This window comes from Cyprinus carpio, chromosome B5 (assembly GCF_018340385.1).
Source record: "Cyprinus carpio isolate SPL01 chromosome B5, ASM1834038v1, whole genome shotgun sequence".
Lineage (NCBI taxonomy): Eukaryota > Metazoa > Chordata > Actinopteri > Cypriniformes > Cyprinidae > Cyprinus > Cyprinus carpio.
This window is the reverse complement of record NC_056601.1, coordinates 17436343-17461803: the sequence shown is the minus strand read 5'-3', so window position 1 is coordinate 17461803 and position 25461 is coordinate 17436343. Positions and strand designations below refer to the sequence as shown.

General features: G+C 37.4%; 1 protein-coding gene and 1 long non-coding RNA gene across 2 annotated transcripts in view; one reads left to right on the top strand and one right to left on the bottom strand.

The window, feature by feature from the left end:
- Positions 1–11066, top strand: part of fam172a (family with sequence similarity 172 member A) — a 160232-nt gene extending 149166 nt beyond the window's left edge. Inside the window, exon 11 of the mRNA XM_042724636.1 lies at positions 9098–11066. Within this exon, the coding sequence (XP_042580570.1) occupies positions 9098–9246 (149 nt within the window). The 3' untranslated portion in view covers positions 9247–11066. The remainder of the gene's footprint in view (positions 1–9097) is intronic.
- Positions 5420–24435, bottom strand: LOC122137472. The gene is made up of 2 exons (XR_006154882.1): positions 23840–24435; positions 5420–7284 (listed from the first exon to the last, which is right to left on the bottom strand). It is a non-coding gene; the product is annotated as an uncharacterized LOC122137472 (long non-coding RNA).
- Positions 24436–25461: the final 1026 nt, after the last annotated feature.

Genomic DNA, 25461 nt, shown 5'->3' with positions numbered 1-25461 from the left:
CAAGCAAGGTCAGCCTGCCTTCCTCGCTGATGTGGAGTGTGGGTCCTGTGCATTAGCCGCTAGCCTGTCTGCCACCCGCTTTGCATGGGGCCGCTCTGAAGATGCCCCCGTAATTACAGATGACAGCACAGCGAGAGGCTGATCGCCCTCCTTTGCCTCCACTCGGGCTGGAGGAGACAGCCTTCTGAAAGCTCCACCTGGAAAGTATGTCACGGAGCACTCTTGCGATGCTAAACACATGTGAATGCTGTGTACTTATAGTTTTGAAGCCAGTAATCCAGCTTTAGATCACACTTCCAAGTCCACTGTGTTGGTGAGCGACGCCAACTGCAAATTATGCCAGCTAGTCAGCGAGGGGTGCTTCACCAACCAGTCTGCATCGCTACTAGACATTTTAGGATTTTTTTTTTTTCATTATTATTGTTTTTCTTACAAATTGAATTCTCATACTAACTAAATAATTTAGCAACTTATTCAATGAATATGTGACTAGTCTTATGCATACTAATATTTGGCATCAGTGGTGATGTATGAGGGAATTTTCAAGAAGCCTGATCTGTAAGTATTTGATTAAAAATGTATTACAAATTACAGCAAACGCAAAATTACATAATATAACATAAATTCATATATTAAACACATTGTATGTATACACACACATATATATATAAATTGAATTAACGGTGTAAGAAACATAACAGCTGTAATTATTTTTAGTAATACAAGGTGTGTGTGTGTGTGTGTGTGTGTGTGTGTGTGTGTGTGTGTGTGTGTATAACGTTTTCTTTTTTTTTTTTTATTGCCTTGCCAGAGGATGACAGGCTCCTCTATCAAAGTCTGGTTTCTGTCAAGGTTCCCTTTTCACCTGAATACCTTTTTTTTTCTTTGCCAAAGTTAACCTTGGCTTACGCATTAAGGGACATTTCTCTGTTAGGCTGCTTTGAAACATACAAATTATGAAGTGCATAACACGGATAAAACTTACTTGTTCTGGGTAACAGTGTCCAATTTACAATGGAAAAAAAAAGTTTTCTCTCAACAAAAAAAGCTTTGAACTCAAGGCGGTGCAGTGTACATGTAAAAATTGTTTGCCAAGTCAGTTTCCTCTATTATTGTCCTGCTACGCTGTGCGCTTGATTCAATCGCTGCATTAGCCTGTGGTTTGATTTACACTCTCTTGCATCATTCCTCATGTGCTCATACCTTCAAACTAAACTGAGATTTGAAATATGTCCAGTGCAAAAATCAATTTTCTTGATTCAGTCTACAAACACACCCATTTCGTAGATGTATCTCACTGTTAGCAGAAGCAAGAAGAATCCATTGTCTTCTTTAGTTTACACAGTGTTGGTATAGATGTTGTGTAAGTGCGGAACTGTCTTCGGTCCATGACTGCTGCTGCTCCTTTAATAAACACACTCAAACACAGTCTTCTTATTTATGTATTGATCTGCCATTGATTGCCTGTATTTCCTCACACGCCTCCTCACTCTCACTTTCCCAGGCAGTGTTAAGAAGGTAACAGCACCTGTAGGGTTCCTCTGTTACTTCAGCTAAAGATGTTCATCAGGTTTCATGTGGAGGTCTCATTATCAGGAAGTGGGGAGAGTTTGTGTCAAGAAACATCATTTTGTCATCATTTAGGTCTCTCTGACTGATCTCACCCTACATGCAAGATTAATATAGTCATATTTAGCCATAAAAAGTTTGATGTCAGTGTTATGTTAAATATATATATATATATAACATAACACTGACCTCAAACTTATACTTAAGTTATACTTAAATACTTTTATTATGCATTAAATCAAAATTAACAACATTTCAGTTTCAAATAAATGCTGTTCTTTTGAACTTTCAATTTAGCAAAAAAAAAAAAAATCTGATAAACAAATGTATCACATTTTCCTCAAAAATAATAGGCAGCACTGATAATAATAAGAAATGAATCTGAATGATTAGAAGAATGATTTCTGTAGAATCATGTGACACTTAAGACTGGAGTAAAGGCTAGTGAAAATTTTGCCAACACAGGATTATAGATTAGAATATTAGATTAGAATATATTAAATATTTACTTTAAATTGTGATAATATTATCACAATTTTACAGATTAAAAATGCAATCTTGTTTCAAAAACATACCAAAAAAAATGGTAACACTTTTGTATAGTGACCAATTCTCACTATTAACTAGTCACTTATGAGCATTATTAACATATTGGCTGTCTATTAGTACCTATAAAGCACATATTCTACATGACCATATTCTGCATCCCTAGTCCTGCCCAATAACTAAACTGCACAGCTACCTCACTAACTATTAATAAGCAGCAAATTTTATTGAGCAAAAGTTTGAGGCAAAAGTCATAGGTAATGGTTTGTTAATACCAAGAATTTGACCTTAAAATAAAATGTGACCAAAAAATCTTACCCTCCACAAACTTTTGAATGGTAGTGTGCTTCATGTAACATTGTGACTTACCCAGGTGCTGTATGACAAGTGACATTTTGTTGTTCATTCAGTTGTCATGCTGAGCAGGGATCTCTCATTGATCCAAAATCCTGCTCCACATTGCTGTAAGTGTATTAAACACATACTGCATTTTCAGTCTTAGTGAAATATTTGTGCATATTTCTTTCATTGGAAGTGTGTTACGTCTAATTCGGACACAGTATAAGGGTATGAGGAAAAGAGCACCAGAAAGAGTTGTGGAGGTACGGGGTCACCTTTTCTAAGGACTGCCATCATTTTCTTCTCATTTTATCAGATTTGTAGCATCTTGCCATGACTGTGTATCCAAGACACCAAAGCCAGATCCTGTTGTACAGTTTTGCACATCTATATTCCATATTCTCAAATATAAGAGAGTAAAGGTGACATAAAATGGACCAGAATGTTTTGTCAAGTTACACACATGCAGTGGTGTTTTATGTTGTCAATAATTTCAGAGGAAATGTGCAAATGTTCACGCGGTCACCGTGTACTTAATCCAAATGCATTGACGGTTTTTAGAAGGCTTTTGTCTGCGGTGCCAATTTCATCAAACAGTATCTAACACCTCTCATCTGTGTATGTGCAATTTTGCAAGTGATGTGCTGTGTTACTGTACACTCTTGACACGCTGTCTTGTGCTGGTGCTAAAGCCTGTGTGAATTAACCCTCTGTGTACCTGAGTTGTGCTGATGACAGATCCACATTAATACTCCGTTCATTTGCAACAGTTTTTATTCCTCTCTCTCACTCTCTCTCTCTCTCTCTCTCTCTCTCTCTCTCTCTCTCTCCTCTTTGTGAGATCAAATGATCGTTTATCCACTCTGTTCATCTGTTTTGTGAAAGAGCTGCAGGTGAATGACTATTATAGATTTTAAATAGATTTATTAATGTTAATAGATTACTATTTTAAATTTTTTTCTCTTACAAAATGTTGATCATTTATTATTATTATTATTATTTTTACTTGTTACATGAAGAAAGCAACCTGATTATGCATGTATTACTCAATACCCTCAACATTGATGGCATACATAAAAATATACAGTATATAAAAATAAAAGCTATACATATATAATACTAAATCAGAGCTCATTTATTGCATTTTATCTTTCCGTAAGGCTTCGGTCACTCTTCCACAGACCACTTAATGAATATTCTAGTACTGTAATGATGAGCAACTGGGGCTTAGGATTTGTTTGCACTGCGGGTCTCTCCGTCATTCTTGTTTATTTTTCGTTTTCCCCTCCGGAGTCGACTCTGACATCTGCAGGCATTTTTATCAGCGGCTAACTTAATTATGCTACTGTGGACTTAGGTTATTTGACTTGTTAACAAATTAGTCCTTAAATTAGCCTTGCTATCGGTGTTTCTGCTCCACTGTCAGGGATATGGTTTGTCATTTCTGAATTCCTCTGTGATTCTTGATTTGCTTTATTACAGGCTATTTTATAGAGGAGCAAACAGAGTGGGCACAGTCAGGCTGTATAATGAAGCGCTAGCTTTCTCGCAAAGTGCTAGTCTGGGCTAATGACTAGCTTTAGTCAGACTGGTAAAACAGATTCAGACACCCAAGCGCCATCATTAGATTTTCTCTCCTGAATACTCTGCAACAGAATAAGCCACTGCCAGTAGTTACAGCTGTCTTCGGTGGGTACTGGCATCATACTGGGATTTTTCTCAGTGTCCCCCAGAGTCTCAAATACTCGCGCTACACATCCCACACTGGCCCCTGCTCTCCGGTTATCTCGTAAAGACTCCATTCCAGCTCTATAAAACTTGCTGTCTTTATTACAGCTAAGTTGAGGCGCCCACTCTCAAAAAACAAAAAAAATACCTGCACCGCTGCAAGGGAGGAGCAGCTCAGGGACACACACTGGAAATGTGTTGTGGAGCTCATTCTCTTGTTGCCTTTGCTCCGTTCCAAGCTTGAATAATGTGAAAAGAGAGGAATGAAACTTCATTTCATAGCATTCGTCTCCTGCTCTCCCTTCATTCACTCACTCTTTACCCCCTCTTGCTTTGTTTCCAACTTTATAAGTGAATTGTAGGTTCTCTCAGCAGGCCCTGAAGCCACACATTCGCTTTCTCATTTATGGATGTGTAATGAGTTCTGCCTCTGTTTGCTCTTACAACAATAATAAGTAAGGGAAAGTAATTAAAAGAGGCAGAGGAGGGGGGGAACTAGGGGAGCCCACCGCCAGACAGGTCCTGCATATGGGCAATTGACAGAGAGACTTTTTGATGAAATCGTAGGTGTGCATGCATGTTTTTTCCCTTTTCTATTTGCAACTTTAAGTGCTTATTTTTTCCAAATGCATTAATTTAATTAGATATAATGCAAACAAAGCACGCTCTAGTTGCAACGGTAATATTTGCTCTTGGCATCTAACGTGAAGAGGGATGAGCCATATCCTTGAAGGGCAGTGGGTTTGTGTCGGGGGAGCGACGGGTGGGGGTTGGCTATAGAGTATATTTAGATTTAATTAGTTGTGTCACGAATCGTAGCTTCTCCATCACAGAGCCGCACATTAACACAATGTGCTAGAACGTTGACACCTGTTCTGGCCTCGTTTGTCCTCTCTCCAACTCTCTCCGATCGCCTCTCAGATGTTCAGGCATGCATGGCAAAAGCGCCAAACCGCTAGAGCATAGAGCAAACAAATATCAGAAAGCGTTGGGACCGGAAATCTAAGCCCTTTGCTAACAGGGACACAGATAGCAAATAGACTCTGCAGCATCGTGCAACGGATAGTTTCCCCTGCTAGTGTTACTCTGACTAGTTCATTCTAGTTTTAAGTAAAACTATAAGCACACTGTGTGTTGAACAAGTCAAGATATAATTGTGCTGATGTGCAGTGTATGTAAGAAAGACAGACACACACACAAAAAGCTACCATAACTGCAAACAATCACACTAAAACAATTAGAGGTTGAAATATTTTAATTACTAGAACAGCAGATACTGTAATTTTTCAACAACGGTGTAATTACAACATGAAAAATGTCTTGCAATGAAATCAAATAATTTCGACAAATAAATAGAATATGCCAGTCAATTAGGAGACACGACTGAATGCCACGCTACAGATGGAGACCAATTACAATCAGCACACTTTGATATTTTTTTACTCTCTCCAAGTGTTACTTGCGGCGGTGCTTTGACTGCTCATTCACTTGAGCATCGTTCGCTCATGAGCATTTCACCATCACACACGATTACCATTTGTAACGCTTCTGGTGAAGGGAGAAAAAGGAATTGCCGATAGCTAAACCCTGTCTTCCTTGATTTATTGTTGACATAAATGTTGAAAGAGTGCTTGTGTTTGTCTGAGTGTGTCTGTGTGTGAGGGAGAGAGAGTGTGTGTTTGTCACCGGGACAATGTTTCAAACACTATTTGTCACAGTGAGATCAAAGAACTACTAAATTACCCTCAAAGGTATCCAGCTGAATAATGTAATGGTTCATTATAAAGATTTGATCTGCATCTGGAAGATGTCTTAACGGGGTAGTGAAATATGAAGCTTCATTATGACAAATACACTGGTCAAATGGCAGAGTGTTTGTGCTCTTACTGTGAGGTGCGTTGTTGAAGATGAGGATTTCAAAATCTTGTGTGTGTGTATACACAATTGCATGTGTAGTATTCATAATTATGATGCTTACAGAAAGCACAACAGTGTGTTTGTACTTGTAATTTTATGTGATTTTCTGCAATATCTACAATAAAATTTACCTTTGGGAATTTGGGTATTACCTAATTTTCAAATTTAATACTTCAGTACTTTCTTATACTGTCAGTCTCTGTGTTTTAACTTATTTATTTGCTTATTAGCTTTTGTCTGTAATTTTTTACTGTTTTAAACATGAAAAAAAGATATAAATATGTATAAGTGTAATTTTATAAATATAATCCATTTTTATCTGAAACATACAACACTTTATTTATTAGCCAGTGCATTTTGAAAAATAAAATTGAATTCCAAACTGAAAAAAAAAAATGATTAATAACATTTTACCTTAGGAAATATATAAAAGCATTTGTATGCAAGTAATTAGGTAAAAATTCATTTTGTTTATTGTCATCATTTCTGTGTATTGTAATTGCAGCATAAAGTTTTGTCGTGGCTTTAATAATCTGTTTCCCAATTGCATGTTAATGGATTTTTAATAGTAGCGTGCCATTATTTGTAAGACATTAAAGAAATTATCAGCCTTATATCCCTCCAATTTAAAGAACTTAAAAAAAATCCCCCAGGTGAAGAGAAAAAAACTGTGAAAAAAAAGAAAAAAACTGAAGGAACACCAGAACAAGAGACTTTTCCTACTTTTATGCGGAGTAGACATTGCTCTCTTTATTGAAAGATGACATTTAATTGATGGCCATCTCTTTAAATGGCATTCATTTAATTTGTGAGCTAGCCAGACACGGCTGTCCTCTTCCCCTATTCTTTGTGTGTCTATGCGAGCAAATGACGTAACTGAGACACGCCGTGGCACACATACACTATTGATTACACTCAACACATCTTGGCAATTAAGAGATGGCAAGGTAGAGTAATAAAGGGTCATTAGTGAGGCATGCTTGTGAACCCTCATCAAAGGTGATGTCGCCGGCAGGGGCGGAGCTCCCGCAGGGTCGCCACAGGGGCTCGGCGCATTTGCATATCTGCTCGGAGACGCACTGTGGCTGACCCCGTGGCTGGGATCAGTATGAGTCGCTCTCGTTGATCAGGAGTTCACCACCGGTTCAAGGTAACAAAAAGTGAACCCATCGCCGTTAATTGGTCCTGAAAAAAAAAAAAAAAAACAGAAAGAGAGACAAATAAAAAGGTTAGTTGGGAAAGGTGAGGGGGCCTGGAGTGGAGGGAAAGTAAAGTCTGTGTGTTCCAAATTGGGTATGAATTATAAATAAGAGCAGTGGAGGCAATGTCTTCTCCTCTGGAGTGCTGTTGTGCCAGGACCTACACCACTAAAGAGATTGTTTGGGCAGCAGGTATCGACTCGCTGATCGTCAGCTTGGTAAACTTGACCTGAGGCACTGATCATTTGCCGAGTTAGAAAGACTGGACCATTCTGATACACATGCACACACACATGCACACACCTCTTTCCTATCTCACCACAGCTATCTTCATCAATACTGCCCAGACAGAGGTCAATGTAATAAACATGGAGGTCAATATCATGGCCATCTGAGTGCACTTTTGGCATGGGCCTTAAAGTTGATCTTTAATTGGATCCCTCCGGGCAAGTTCATGCACCAGTTGCAACGTGGAGGGAAAAGAATGAGAAATCGTGATTGAGGGGGAAAAGCACATCAGTCTGATCCTCTTTGTTCCACACAAACTGATGCAGACGTATATCAAGGCAGTCGTATGCTTTAAGCTACGCACGGTGTGAATGGTTCAAAGCGGAATTGATCTAGCCAGGGTTCAATTCAACCTTTCTCACAAACAGCACAATAAATAAACAGACCCAATGTACTTGTTTCGCGCCAGACGCTACCTGTCTGAAAGTGCTGCATTATGAGGGCTGTGAAAGGCTCTTGTGGGACTTTGAAAGGTCTGATGAGGACTTAGGGTGTACATGTCACTTCACCTGGATCCAGTGACCCAAACATGGGAATTCTTTAACCTGCTGCCACAGAGGGAAAACTGAGCCATTTGTGGATTAACTGATAGGTGTATCGAACTGCAGAGAGAGAAAATTTAATCATCCATGGATAGCTGCCATTCCATCCATTGTCCTTAAGTGCGCAATATCCTAATAGATGGAAAATGTTGTGTCGGGGCACACAGTACACAACACAGGGTCCAAAGTTTTTGCTTGGCATCATGTAGAAATTGTACCTTTAGGGGTACGGCATCTTGGTGCATTAACCTTAAAGGAACATTTTTGGGTCCTATTTTATATTAAGTGGACTTAACTACTATGTACTTACATATAAATGAATCATTTGAGACTTTGCGCTTACTGTGTAGATACATGTTTTTACATTGTACATTTTTAAAATACCGGCATGTAATTACATTTGGAATTGATTTCTGTAGTTACCTTTATAATTGCACTGTTGACCCATCCATTAAACCTTAACCCAGCGTTAAACCTACTCATACCACCAAACCTGTCCCTTACCTTACCAATATTCCACCTACAATATGAACACGAGTATATTAAACTTTTTTTTTTTTATAAAAGTACATAGTAGTTAAGGCCTCTTAATATAAAGTGGGACCCATTTTTGTACCTTATTTGCCCCTAAAAATTCCTTGTAGTACTTAAGGTACTACTCTTGGGTACTAATATGCACCTTTTAGAGGTACAAAGTTGTCCCTTTAAAGAAACTTGCCCCAGTGACAAGCTATTGTACCTCTAGTCTAAAGGTAACAATTTTTCTGACAGTTTACAGTGAAAGTTTCAAAATATTATCTTTAGTGTTAATCAGAAAAAAATGAAGTCATACAGGGTGACTAAATGTGAGAGATTTCATTTTGGGTTAACTAGCCCTTTAAATATATAAAAGTGGCTTGTTTTACTATAATCATAAACAGTAATGACTGTATGTTTTTCACGTCCACCTTCATGTTCTGTCTTTTGCAGGTACTGAGAAGCACGAGTTAACATCTTGGAAGAGCTTCCACTCCATCTTCAAGTTCTTCAGCGATGCCCTTAAGGACCACGAGGATGAGTCCTCCTCCAGTCCGGTCACCACACGCAGCTCCCACCGCATAAAAAACGAAGACTTATAGATGGCTCACAGATCCCAAACCAGAGCCCACCTTCGTTCCCTCTTAGTTCTTTTTCTCCTCTGTTCTTTTTATGAAAAATATTCCTCCTTGAAACCCTCCTCCCAGTGAATTGTACAACTCTGAGGAGTGCAGGGTCAGCCTGTATACATCAGAATAGCGTTTTGCATTACTTCTGGATGAGTGCAACTGTCAAAGCAATATGGCTTCACTGCTTGTGCCTCCTGTGGGCCGCTGTGTGGATTTGGTGGTGGCCCATCGGTGGCAAGATTAAGGCTGACAGGCGGCGCCGCACACCGCCTCTTGATGCACCTCTAATTATCCTGACATTGTCCTGAACTGAGCTAATGCCTGGGAAGCACCTGCACACACACACACAAGTCTGGTGGGTCCTAGTGCCTGCCTGCAAAGTCTTTATATCGCTCTTTGGTTTCCCCCGTTGTTTCATTGTTTCTTTCCAGGGTCTCACTTGCATTTAAAGAACTTGTGCGCTTAGGAACTTTGTGTGTCAGATGCTAAATGCTTACGGGTTGTTTGATTCATACACATAACACTTTAACTTGAAAAAAGCAACTTGCAGGATCAAGCATCCATTCAATGGCTATCTCAAGACTAGATTTGGAATGAACACAATGAAGTAAGCCATTGACAGCGTGACGGATTGAATGAATCCTCCCCTGTTTTTAAATCCCTTAAAACCTTGTGCGAGCATGAGTTTTAGGAATATCTCCCTTTGACAGAGCAGATATGTCAGTCTTGGAATATCTTCGTATGTGTCAGGATCAGGACGATTTAATGATATCCAAAGTATAAAAGCCATAACTTAAGATGTTTGCAAATGTAACCTGGCCTTTTTGCAAAGTCCATGACTATTTGGACTGTTTTAACACATCATTGTCATCCTCTGCTAAAGCTAAAGCATGTTATGTTACTGTCTCAGCAAAGACAAGAGACATTGTCTCCTGGACAATTTGGTATTAGTGGAGGCTTAGAGATCTGTCATTCAGGCATGTCAACAGATCACTCTGCTTTCACTTAGAAATTAATCTCAGAGTAAAAGGCTGTTTTGGTTTCATCACTTTTTAGAAGTATCATTGCGATTTCATATTGCTGAAGGTAATCAATGTCAGTAGTTCTAGTGCTTTATACATATTCCATGTTACTATTTTTTTTCATTATTCAAAATAGAGATGTGACTACACCTGACAAAATGCAAGACCCCATGCAGAGGCTTTTGTGTTATAACTGTTTTTACAATGAATTAAACTTTTAATATTCCTGCAAATATTCATTAGTTGATCAACTGCAAGTTGCTTATACTGTCTAGTTAAAACTGTTCAACTCAGATCCCAATATTGTTGCCAAAGGAATAAACACAAAGTTCATCTTTATTTGATTTTTCAAAATTGACAAGCCATATGTGAATATTTCACTCGCGTTTAATACAGCCTTAAACCAAATCGAAAACTTAATTGGTTTGTAAATAAAGACTAATTTTAACAATTAATATTTTAATCTACGATATTCTACGTTTTACTGAAACATCCTAGTCTGAAATGATAGAAGTGTAAGATGTTTTCTAGGTTTTCTGCCTTTTTTATTCGCTTTCGAGGGTTCATTAGATGAAAACGTGATTAGATATTTTAACTTTGATTTCACTTTTCATAAAGCGGTCAAATATGTTAGTCTTTCTTCTTTGAATTAATGGCAGTTTGTGCCCTGATTGATCGTCAGTTTGTTTTCATATCATGTGAGTGTAATATCTACATGTTGTAATTAAATAAAATTCTTTATAATAGGATAATAAAAAAAAAAAACTTTGATTTTAATTGTCCCGGTTTGTGTAGCAAAAATGCTCTGTGTACATGGTACTCTTACTTACAACGTAATGATCGTGAAGGCATCACTTTCAGCCCGAGAAGTTGTCGGGTTAAAGTTCAGCCTGCCGGGGGAAAGATCCTCGAAGCCCGATAAAGCCTGTTGCTCCAGCGGCTCTCCTCTCAGCTCTGTTCCCAGGGAAGGTGAGCCTGCTCGGAGAATGACTCGCTCTTCTCACGTAACAGCTGTGGAACTCTATCACGAAAGCTGATATTTGTGTCTAGATCGAGCCCAGGCCTTTACAATGAGACCAATGTTAACCAAAATAAGTGTCAGTCAAAGACAGTGAAGTATCGGATGAAGTCATGTCTATACCACCTAGTTTTATTATGTTCCAACTGCTTGTTTTAGACCTTAACATGTTATGGCCTGAGTGACACAGTCATAGCAAAGCGGTAATGACGACAACTGTCCGAAAATTAATAAACCAAATTTCATGCCTCGCTCTAGATTTTAGGATTAATTGTCCTGAGAGAAGAAAAAACGCTGGATTTATTGTTTCCATGTCTGGTTTGATTGTTTAGATGAATGAAAAACAAAGATGATAATAGATTATTTAATTTTATTACATTAAAATTAAATAGCCTAACGGTTCGTTAGATAAAATAATAGTATAAAAGGTAGGCTATAACAAACACACACAAATCTTATAAGTGGTGTAGCCATGAAAGAACCTTTGAATGTAGCTACTTTGTGTTTACATATAATTATTTTTAAAAAGAAAAATATCAAACAATCAAATGTAATGGATTTGGCTCAGAGTTATGTAGGTATGAAACGGTAGCCTACTCTCTTTTTTATGAATTCCTTGTCACATGACAACAAAATGGTTTATTGCACACTGATTTCCAAATAATTATATTTTAAAAACAAAATTCATAATTGTCTTTTTAAATGAATAATCATTCGGAAAAAGAAAACTGGACTACTTTAGTGTGCATTTATTTAGCAAGAAATCCAGCTTTATAATGTAGACTACTTTATTATCTCAGAACAGATACATCGCATAGACTTTTTCCTCACAAATAAATAAATAAAACTTGTAATTCAAAAATTAAACGTTCATCATAGAATAGGTTTAAAGTCACATGAAATGATTTTTAACTATTTGAATAACTTTAAGCGCCGGGCCATTTATCCGATAATTAAATTAAACATAAATGGAAAAATAATTTGAAAACTCAACTTCTGCATAAGCATATAGAGGCACTGTACACTTACACAACGAAATTAATCAATCAAAACCATGCATAGGTAATTTCAAATTAAACTAATTAATTTACGCAAAAAAAAAAAAAAAAAAAACCATATGAGGGTTCTCTTATCTTACTCTTGCTTCTCTTACTTTATCTAATTTGTAGGTTTTGGTTAATTATTTTAACACCGTTTAAATTTGTAAAGCCTAAATTGTGTGAACTGTTGGTGGATTCTGTGCAAACACTGCAGACAAAGACTCTAAAACTTATATCTCACCTTAGAATTGTCAGCCTTTAAACACAGAGGTAATGTGTTGATTTCATCCTCAACACTTTTTTCATCACGCTCTCTTCCAGGAGAGTCACACTTAACTGCAAAAATATCGTTGTATTTGAAGTCTATGAAGCCCTTGATTGATATTTCAATTTTATCCGTGTTTTGTCACACACGCTCTCGTCTCCTCCCATACTCTCACGCGCCGCCAAATATGAACTATTCTCAAAGAGTCGAGCACTTGCTGAAGCTGGACTGTCACTCCTCCAGGCCCTTGTCTTCGGGAGTACTTCACCAGATCGCTGTCAGATCTCTATTTGCATAATTATATGCTCGGTTCTGAAGGGAAATCTAGCCCCCAAATTTTACGGGTCAGCAAACTGCAACAATCAATGTTTTATTGTGTCCTGAAAAAGAAAAAAGCTCAAATAATACAACTCGCTCTCTTATTCTCCGTCTCTCCACCACTCCACTATCTATCTATCTATCTATCTATCTATCTATCTATCTATCTATCTATCTATCTATCTATCTATCCCTCTGTCTGTCTGTCGAGTTAATTTCTCTCTTTCTCTACTGTTTATCCCTCCCTCACTGTCCCTTTTTGATTGATTGTTATGAGTTCATATAACACACATGGCCCACACACCCTTTCGCACCCACCCACACGCGCACCTTGGCTTCCTGAAGTTACGCTTCCACGTGTGAAAGAGCTCCATTAATGTGTCATGAGAGTGGGATATGTTTTGGGGTGATCACGCCACACAGTAGCCTACTGGACAGCTGCTGCTGGCAGAGTCTTGGTTGCTTTCAGGTTGCTGTCTGTCTGTCCCCCTTCTGTCTTTGATTCGGATATTTTTAGCTAGACAAAGTGTGTATGAAACTGAGTTGAAGCAGTTGCACAAAATGGACCACACTCCTCTTTCTTAAAGGGAAAAGGGAAGACAACTTTCATTAAGTTATGTTGGGACGTCATGATATGCAAGAGAGAGAAAAAACCCCACAAAGATTGAATTTGTCCTGTGTTGCTATGCAGTGTTTTCGATACACTTGCTTGTAAGTGAATTATTGCATTTCGAGAATAATTGTACTAGTCTCATAGATCCTGGGATCCCAGGTGCTTAATTTAACATGCCGGCAAATCCGTAAGGAAAATAATAATAAATACAATAAAAAGGGATATTTTTTGTGTATAAAAATTGCCCTGCTCTTGCTTGGACAATGATAAACGGACTTTGGAATTCAACGATATGAGTAGGCGCCCGCATAAACTGATTTCAGTGTAGGTCAGAGAATATAATGTCATGAATTCAGTTTATGTGATGAAAGGGAATGGCGATAAGGCATCAAAACAATTATTAGCTCTGATTCCACTTTTATGTAAAGATAAATCCCCGTCAAAGATATTATGTGTCATAAAACAGGACAAGGAATGAAAGAGCACGTTCCATCTCACAAAAAAAAGAAAGAAAAAAAAGAAGGTGGGGGGGGGGGTGAAAACTTTTTTTTTTCCTGTTGGGTAACGCCTGTGTGCATAGAACTAAATCAGCGCAATGCAGTGATATTATTTATAAACAATATATATATATATATATATATATATATATATATACATACATATATATATATATATATATATACATACATATATATATATATATATATATATATATATATATATATATATATATATATATATATATATATATATATATATATATATATATATATATATATATATATATATACATATAATCATATTTTACGTAGTTTTTAAAAGATAATTACTCAGTAGTCTTAGCCTAGATATACGCAATGGTAGTCTTTATGAAATGTGAAATTAATTTATTCGTTGTTTTAGTAAATATAGATGCTGATTATGGTAATGATTATTATTATTATTTCATCGCCCTTGTTTTAACATTTAAAACTGATTTTTGTACTGATCTTTAAAGGGTTTGTATATAATTACCATGTTGAATATATAAATACAAATTATATTAATAATAATAGCTCATTTAATAATCACATTTCCATGAAACAGTTGCTGGCAGCAGCAGCCGCCTAAATTTATTGAATTAAAGTTTGAAATCTGAGCGGACAGTCAAGTCAACCACAATAAGGTATAGGCTACACTACACTTCACATCTGGTCGTCCCACACTTGTCTAAAAACAAGTGTTTTTTTTTTTTTTTTTTTCTCGGCACTCAGTTCTTAATAGGGGGCTTTAAGAGCAAGGGCTAGAAGACCTGGACTTAAATCACTCGGTTAAGGTCACATATAGTAACCGGAGCGCTCGGAGCGTTACAACCTGTCATTTTACAGCTAGGGATGGAATTCCCGCATAGAGTGCCAAGCGGGTCACCGTGATATCCAGCGACCCAGGGTTAGGACACGATAAAACCTGATCCTCTCTAAACAACAAGAGGCCTTTTCAATGAAACCAGACAACAGTGCCTTAAAACTTATTATGCACCACTCTCCACTTGATTCTATGTGATGTGAGGTTGAAGGCCTCTTACTCAGGACTGAGAGTCGGTTACGCGCGGTTCTGTCTCGCCAGAAGCTTATAGTGCCCTGGTATTCAGTCACGCATTATAGATGAGTCTCATCAAGCTTAACGGGTTCCTTGGAGGCTAAACACATTGGTGCGCGGTGCTGCCTGCTCCCACCTGAATAACCGGCGCGTTATTGCACAGCGCATCCTCATTAAGAAACGCCACAAAAGATGAGGCTCTAAATTAAGTTATTGCCATCCAATGAACCCAAATTAGCGAGGCCACATAGGTGCCCGTCTGACGGACTGGCGTTAAAAACAGCCTGACAGGCAACAAGGTAGACAGAGGAGAGTCTATGAGTGTGAAGGTTTGATATATATCGCACATATATGGGGTGATAAAATGGATGAATGGGTAATATCCATTAATTGGGCCGCCGATTCGTGGCTGAACAATCACGCCTAGGCCGTCTCTGTCTCTCCTAAATTCAGTGCCGTCTCTCACCCTTTAGAGTGTGGTGTTCGTACAAAATAGACTGCTTCTCTCTCTCTCTCTCTCTCTCTCTCTCTCTCTCTCTCTCTCTCTCTCATCTCCCTGACAACCGTCACTGCTTCAAACCGCTGTGTCCTTCCATTTGACTACCTGTTCTTTTATGTCTCCATCTGAATCCGCATCCAGGATGAAAAACGCCAGCCAGATTCAACGACAGCTGACAGCATAACTTTTGATGGGAATGATGTGTGTGTGATGAGGTCTGTTATACCTGGCAAAGGCGTATAAAATGTGCCCAGTTAGTCATTTAAGTCAGCTCGAGAACAATAGGTCTTTATTATTGTTTTAGGCGACTCCCCTAAAGCAAATCTGTCACCGAATGAGAAACTGACACTGGAGGTTTCCAGTGTGCACGTTAAGACAAACCCCGCTTCCTGTTCGCTTTATCTTAGACGTCAAAAAGTGAGACTGTGGAGGAAAGTAACATTCAAGAAAGATAAAATAAGAACGAGAGTTAAAAATAAGTTCATGTATCATCTTCAGTGTTCTAAAGTGGACCTGAAAGTCGAAAAGAAAGGAGAGGTAAATTGAATTAAAGAACCTGGAAACAAATAAGAATGCATATAGGTGATAAATTATCATATTGCATTGTTGACTTTTTGTACTTTTTAGGTTCATGGTATGATGAAAAATGTTAAAAGGGTAAGCTTTCGTAATTTGCAGCAACACAATTTTAATTTGCTATTTGCAGGAACACTGTTTTAACAATATTCCGCGTAAGAGCATTAGCAATACAGACACTAAAAAACAAACTTATGCAATGATTAAAAGTATCATGTTACGAGAAAAATACATGAATTTAATTCATAAAATACATTTAGAAACTATAAAACAATTGTAGAAATTAAAATGTCTATTATTTGTAATTTATTCATTGACTTGGTTTGCTGCAATAGTCTATTTAGTTTTTTCCTTAAGGCTTTTAGAGTTTTTAAGGATTGTGGTGGAACAAAAATAACGTCATAAATCAACGAAACAAACGGGTTTTCGATATTTAAACAACCTGGGTCAAATTAAATATGCTATTATATATGCGATGTCACAAATTGTTTATACTATTTATACGTTGTTCTTTTTTTCGTTTTATTTTTTTTATAGCGAATCTTCGTTTAGAAAGATCGTCAAGTATGTGTAAAAACATGCTAGCTCCTATATAAAACTATTATAACGATTAAAATTTTTCAAATAAAACGAAACTAGAAAACGAGCACAGTTAAGGAGACCTATTGATATTATACTTATTATTAGAATATAGGCTATCCTACATTGTCTCGATTCATACCTTCGAATTTTTTAGGCGACAAAAAAAGAAAGAAACTTGCTTGTTTGTTCACGCGCGTTATTCCTAACGTGATTCAGATCACCATCACCTGTTATCTAGTGTGTGATCGCACCCTTTCTTCCCCGTCCATTAGCGGTCATGATCGCTCCATCACCGTGACAGAGGTGTGTATTTGCGCTTGGAGCACTGACTGTCAGGGTGGCTTGTTAAAGGTTGTAAACCAGTGGCAGTCTCCTGATACAGGCGATGGCATCGATTTGAAACTTGTCCTGTCTAATTTGATAAGAGCACCCAGGCACCTCTGAATAGGACCATGGACAGCGCTCTCTCTTGACCCTGATCTCGCCCCTGTCTGTTCCGCAGGGGGACCTTCACATCCAGTGGTGCAAGTGATGTAGGTGAGTGTGTGGATGAGGCTGTTGCTGTAGCTGAAAACTACAACTGCGTTTATCACAGTTCCTGTGCATAAGATAAAGAAACAGCTAAACCTCTCATATTCTCCCCTCTACCTCATCGGGCGCATACACACTCACTCACTCACAGTCCATGCGAACATAAACCCAAAGTCAAACATAGGAACTACGTTGCGATGTAATCAGGCATGCGATAAGCAAGCGAATTCATAAAGGAACAAAGCTGAATGAGGAGTCACGGAGAACTCTCAAGTAACGCCAAAGAGGCTTCGAGACTGTTCAGACGGAAGGGGGTTTGCTAGTGGGGAGAGACTGTTTGATAGATCTCTACAGCTTTGAGACAGCTTGTTAATTAAAACCCCAAGAGATGAGCCTCTGGAGCCACCGTCCATATTAGAACACTGCTAACTATCCTGACAGCGAGCAATGTCACTAGCACGAGAAAGGCTTTATTTCTTGCTGGTGTGGTGGCTATAAAAATATTTCATAATATGGTTCAAATCTCCTCTATTGACTATTTAACTAAATTAATCATTCATTTTATAATGTTACATTTTCTTACAAATAGTAGTCTTTTTTGTCTTTAGAAGAACAGCAAATGAGTAGTCTTGAGTCTTTTAATGCAGGTCAGACTCAAATGATTATTGTAATAAATGTTTCTAGTTATTTATTTATCGTTTGTTTGTTTGTAGCTATAAGATGAATTGCTGCCAGTTGAGGTCGCATGGGTTTTCAAAACATACAATAAACTATTTCATTTTGCGACTTTAAACAACTTAATATGGTCTACAATCTATTTAAGAAGTTCAATTTTATCCAGCAACAAACAAAAACATAAGACATAAACATACAGTTTACAGTAATACGTTTTGATAATGTTTTCATGAATGCTGCCACTGCCAGTACGTTTGAGTGGCCCAGGCAGAGAGACTCGGCATACAGGTTTTACATACCATGGTTTTTATTGTAGTCTATGTCACCACCATTACTAGAAAAAAATATTAAATAAATATATAAATATAATATAAGGGAAATATGAAATTCAATTCTGTCAGCGCAATAAACTGAACAGTGTGGTTTACCACATAAAATAAAGCGATTTACTTATTAAAGTGAATAACATGCAAACTACAAAATATTAATATAAAACATAAATCATGTCCTAAGTAGACTACCTTGAATTTACACGCAATGATATAAAGCAAAATAGAAAACTGAGCATTTATGAACAACTCAATATATTAATAATATCACTGTCATGTAAAATAGAAAGACGAGCAGATCGGGTAAATAATCTTTTTATTTTGATATTTTATATTTAATTTTTGGTGAATCCTGACGGACTGGTACTCCTCATCGTCCTCTGAGCAATCTGGCATAACATTTAAACGACATCTTTAAATGTTCTTCACGTCGTGGGCACATTCATCAACGTCAAATACGGACAAGCCACTATTTAGAGAAAGTGTAAGTGCTGCAATATATCTTCTTAACACTCAGAGGGGAGAAAATGCGGTTTTTGTGGAAATGTGAATAAATCCTCTTATTTCTGTCTCTTAAAATGTAATAATATAACATTATCAGACGCGTTTTTGAAAAGAAAATCTACCGAGAGTTGGGGTTTAAAAACGTATTTCAGAAGGCTATTCACAATGGTATCATCTTGTTTTAACGTGGAAGTTTATTGACTCTGCAGTCCATTGAAATATTGCTGAGTGAGGTGGATACTGTTGGAAGTATATTGAAATCATAGATTTTTCATAGATTATTCGAAAGAGTAGCTAAAAATAATGAATCAGCTTTGTAAGTTTTTTTTTATATGATTCTAAACATTTTAACAATTCTTTAAAGATTTTCCGTCTAAAGCAAATAAATTAACAAATCCCAAAGCAGCAAAATTTACCATATAAAATATAAAGCAATATATATATATATATATATATCCATATATCCATCCCATGGGGAGAAAAACATAAAATGCTCGAAAACTGCAAGAACATCCCTACAATCTAATTACATCTACAAATTAACCAAATAGTAATCGCTGGATTTTTATTATTATTATTATTTCACTAAACATTCAAATATATGTGTGTCGCGAATCCAAAGTGTGAAAGACAAGTTAAGGAAAAAGCATTAAAACTGCGTGTGTGAACAATGGAAAAGAATAAACTGAGAACCGTTTGTTCCTTTAACTGAGGGTCCCAGAACACAGAGCGCCATCTAGCAAATAAAGGGAGAAACAAACAGCTCTAGACAGCACCCTTTACATGGCATGAGAACGCCAGAGCACCAAAACAAAGCCGCCAGGCTTCGACCTCACAGGAAAAATAATGTACAGGTTAGCCTATTAAACAAACTACTGTCCAGGTATCTTCTAAATAAATAAATAAACTAATCATTGGTCATAATGATAATTTGGAACAGAGGAAACTGTGTATTATGCCCAAACATTATCATAAGAACGGTTTGCGTTGCTTTAGAATATGGTGCTGACTTTGAACCGTGCGCTAGCTATATTACATGCAGATCTAGCCTACATAAGCTAACTATACTACACTTCTGGTGAACTTGTCTGAATGAACGACAGCAGAGGATAACTATGTCGTAGTGGAGACAGGTATATTCTGACCCCAAAGTGGTGCCAATCTGTGCATCTTTAAGATACATTCAGTGAAAGTTTTACAAAGTCGTCTGCATGGAGCCAAGGTTACATATACATAACCTTACTTGTTACTTACTTGTTTAAGAACTCAAGACTATGCTCAACGACTAACATAAATAAATAAATAAACGAACGAATTAATAAATAAACAAATAAATAAATAAATAAAGTGATCTTCCAATGAATATGGAATGTAATGACCATCTACTGATGTCACAGTCCATGTGTTGCAAACGTTTTCATTATATCCCTAACCCTAATCATTATTTTTTCGTGTGCATTATATATATATATATATATATATATATATATATATATATATATATATATATATATATATATATATACTTGATATAACTTTTTATTTGCTTGATTACTCTGGCTACGTTGACAACATGTGCTAGTCTTTTTTTCTGCACAATTGCTTTTGTCTTTTTCTACATATTCTGCCGTCATACGACGCAAACAATATTACTGTAGCCTATTATAATAATACTATATACTTATAGTAATACTATGTATAACCTATGTATGTATATGTATGTATATAGGCCTATATATATATATATATATATATATATATATATATATATATATATATATATATATATATATATATATATATATATATATATATAGGCGCGCACACACACAAATAAGTTTATAACGCAAATATAACTTCACTTTCCATTTTATGTGAATACATCTTACAGTATTGTGATGAACGCAGAGTGATTTTTTATGAATTAAAGACATGGGCCTCCTGCTCCAGCTTGTAATGATTGAAAGGTCCATATGTGGATTGGCCGTAGCTCCTCCAATGAGCAGTTTGACTACAGGCCTGAAACATTTCCAGATTTAACCACGTCTCTCTTGCCATTTCCCAGGCTATTTGTTTAAAGAAGGTATTTTCCCCCGTCTTTATGTTTTAACACATATATTTCATTTACAAACATTGGTGTAATCAGAGGCACAAAAATGCGCTATTGCATTAAATTAAATGCACAAATAGTGATGTTTTACTGCATTATCGAATTAATGTAATTTAAGTGAGATCTTATAAGTCTTTAATGTTTTGTATTTCGGTAGCTATGATGATTTTAACTCCCCGTTCATGTTTACGGTGGTAAAAACTAGAGCAAACTTGGAAGAATTGCCCTCTTTAAGAACCTAGCTTCCCTTCCTCAGATTTTGCCGCTACGAGGTAAAACTGAACACGTGATGGGGTGTATTTGAAGTATGACAAGCTTTGTGGTTGACTCCTTTTCATTGCCTGGCCTGCTCTCAAATAAGCCTCTCCAGACCCCTCCGCCTCCCGCCACCTTGCACTGAATGGTCAGCTGACCCCAGGGTCTTCGTCCACTCTGTCCAGTTTTGACCGAATAAGCCACCTTCCCCCAGTCCTGCCACAACTAAATGGATCCCTGCTATTCTTTATTGATATCATCAACGAATGCAAATGAATTTGGACGTGGGGGGCAGGGGATTTGAATTTCAGGGATAAATACCGCGCCGAGATTGCTCTACAGAGGATAGGATATTTGGGAATGTATTTGGTAACGAATCAGGCCTTCTTGCATTATGATTATGCAAAAAGAGGAAAGAAGATCATGGGAAATACAAACACGTTTTCGTCTCTAATATAAGGAACATCACACGTTTCTCATTCAGATTAATACCATACATTTCTCGATTGTTTTTAAAGAGTGGAACCGGGTCTTTTTGAAAGAATGGCCGAACCCACCTTCCATCTCTCTTTTCATAGATTCTCTTATTCTCAGACCGACCCCCATCTTTTGACATACACAGACAAACACACGAGAGCGCGCGCAAACATATTTGAGCGCACGAGAAAACTGGCTTTGTGGCTTTGCCTGTGGATGATGAGGGATGTGGCTTCTTATGCATGAAGAAAACACTTCCTTGCATCAGGCATTAAAATGGTTTTCATTTCACTAACCTACAAGGACCTACACGTGTGTGTGTGTAATTAATGGACAGTGTCTGCTTATTTTGTTCTGCTTTATATTTGAGTGTTTTGCAGCTTATGCATTACTGTAACATCGGGTGTGTAGTGTAGCACCCCACCTCAACACACACATATGCATGAACATGAATATCCAAATATACAAAAACTTAAAATACTCTACTGTGTGTGCACGTTACTTTTGTAGTATGGGTTTCTCTGTCATTTAATCTTTTTCACATTCAAAATCAGTGCAGTTGAGCTACTACAGAAACGCTTTCACTTCTCTTTGGACTGGGGGAATGCGTATGTATTTATCAAACGCACAAATTGCGACAACTATAGGCAAGACAGGCAGTATAAAGGGGGAAAAGGCATGGGATCAGAGAGCCGTGGCAGGGACCAACACTAGAGCAAGAGAGATAATGCTTCTGTCAAGACCCGGTCTATATAACTGGGATGAAAAATATCCCTCGACAAAACGCTTCAGTCATTTATTATGAAAGAAAATAGAAGCCATGCTGAGAAATTAGGCAAATAAAAACGAAATTAGGGCTATATTAACTACGACATAATTCACCAAGCCTGTCAGGCCGCCTGCTAAGAATCAGTGTCTAAAATGCTTGTTTATTTGTTTTACATTGTGTTTATAAAAAGAAAATATTTAGATAGACATACACTAGATAGATAGATAGATAGATAGATATAGATAGATAGATAGATAGATAGATAGATAGATAGATAGATAGATAGATAGATAGATAGATAGATAGATAGATAGATAGATGTTCATGATCAAAGTAATTGCATATATTGTATGGTGTGTATGTTAAAAATATTTATATCGAATATAGATTAAGCTGTCTGCATATGAAAAGTGGGTCAGTTTGGTTAATTTGGACCTAGTGTGAAGCGCAACTCCAACAAAAATGCTGCTGAGTAAAATTGGGAGTGTCGCTGGCTGCGGTAGCACAGTCGCAAACCATCTGTTGTGTATTATAAAAAAGAGCAGTAAATATTGCTGAAAAGCCAGGACGTTATCAGGTATGTAGCAATGGCATTTCTTTACTGCCCACGTGGTAGGAATCAGAAAATGCGCTTGTGTATGTCTGTGGAAACATATTTGCATCACTGAATAAATGCACTAATTACATGCGCTTTGTCTTGAAGATCTCACGATAATCTGACGTCAGCATGTTTACTGTTCTTGAAGGAAAAACTGAATGAAGAAAGCTGCCCGCTGTCTAGCAATGAAAAGCGTTTTTTTTTATATATCTCGGTAACAGGCAGGCTTTTAATTTATTCCAGAGAGAGTATCGAGGATTGTAGTAGACTATCGACAACCCGTCTCTTAAAATCAACAAATTCGGGATCATTTCCAATACAATAAGTTTAAGTTTAATTTCGGCTGAATATCGTAATCACTTGGCGTCATTCTGCTAATTAAAAAAGAGACAGAAACTGTATTTTATATTTCGCAGTCTGCGTCGCTTTGCCTCGGTTACCTCCTTTCACGTTTTCCTTTCAAAGCAAACTTTCCTTTCCCCAAAGCTCCCTTTTCCGGCAATGATTTATTTCTTCAGCACACAGGCAAACACGGAAAACTGGCACTCTCGAGTTTAAATGCCACGTGTTGATTGATTTGTTGTTAATGACAGTCGGAGTCATACATACACGCACGTCGAGACATCCGCTAGTCTCTTGCTTTCCCACAGAGCTCTCTCCCTCCACCTCTGCGCTCTCTGTCTCTATTGAGCTATTCTACCACGACGCGCGTGCACGCACACTCTTCCACGGGCGCGCGCACCCGGGAGCCCTGACTAACACACGCGCGCGTTTAAGGGGGACGAAATGAAAACAAATTTTTCTTACTTTTTTTGGAGGACATCTGCGCAATAGGCTACTTCAAAATCTTGCTGTGGCTGAGTCCACTCTTCGCCATGACGTGTTGATAAAGTCGCTCTTCCGTGACTTGTCCTTTAATTTATGCTTTTCTGGAGTCTGTCCCCTGTACCCAAATGCTTTGAGTGAACTGAAGTGCAGATTGAGACATATTGAGCCCCCTTTAAGGGGGATCATTTCATGTGGGAGGTTGGACGCAAAGTTTGGACCCGTGACTAGCATTCCGGAGAGACATGCATATTTTAAAACAACAAAGAAAGATAAAGACGGGACGATGGGTGGGAGTGAAAAAAAAAAACGTTTGGAGAAAACTCTGACTAAATGATAAAAAGCTGTCATTGTTGGACACGATTTGAATGTGCTTTCAGTTGTGGGTTTCCTTGCAACTATTCCCTTGTGGAAAAGCTCCCTGTGTTAAGAAACTGTAAATAGTTATATTTACATGCGTATCCTTTGAAAGAATTGCCTATAAATTTGCTTATATGCCCAATGCCACGCTTTAAGAAAGATCAGTTGCCTCCTGGGGAAAAAAAACAAAAAACAAAAAAGAAATTTGCAACAACTATACACCCCCCCCCCCCCCAAAAAAAAAAAAAAAATTATATATATAATAATAAAAATAAAATAAATAAATAAATAAAAATCTCTCATCTAAAACATATTTTTTAATTGTTTTTTTTACACTCGGAAAACTTGAATTGTTTTCACAAGTTATTTACATTTTTTATAATAATATAATGAAAATACAAACATAGTTTTATTTGTCTTATTTTTTGTTCCATTTCCCCGTTGCTTGTCATTGACAATAAGCCTAATGAACTTTATTATGCAATGAAACGTATGCAAAGCAGGAGATAGGCTAGCGTTGAGCTAGATATCTCTTTTACTGGTCTGTGTTCGGTCATGGGTATGGAATGCTAATAAGAGACCCCCCTCTTTTTCTCTGTCCCTGTGTCGTCTCATTCCCTTTCTCTCTGCACGCAGAAGGGATCGATAGTTGACCCAATGGTTTGGCCAAAGCTTTATTTATCTGGCGAGGCAATGATATTATCAGCCTTGAAAGTTATATACAGCAAACGTCTACCTAAATCAACACAAAGGGATCGCTTACACAGCGATCTGTGCTTTCTCGCCTCCCTTTACCTCACACCAGGCCCGACCACACACACACTCTCGAAGTAGAACACACAATACAACTCTATGGTTCGACGAAGTCACGCACACACATGCAAGCACAGGAGTCGCCTTATGTTACGTTCACAACTGGGGATATTTTATATCCTGTTGTGTTGGATTTGATCCATGGCTTAAGCTTGCTGGGAGCTCTGTGGCCGTAGAATTATGCATTGATCATTGAGAATGTTAACACAAATGTATCGTCATATGGCCTCTGTGGCATAATGTAAACAGGCAATTTGTGTAATTAAAGTGAAAAATGCCAAAGATTTTAAAACAATATTTTTTAAACATCAACTCCCCCTATCACCTTTCACTTGAATTTAACACTTTACTTTATCAACACAACATCATAATGCGTGTTGATGAATAGAGGGATGACCATATGCATAGATAGATAGACAGACAGACAGATA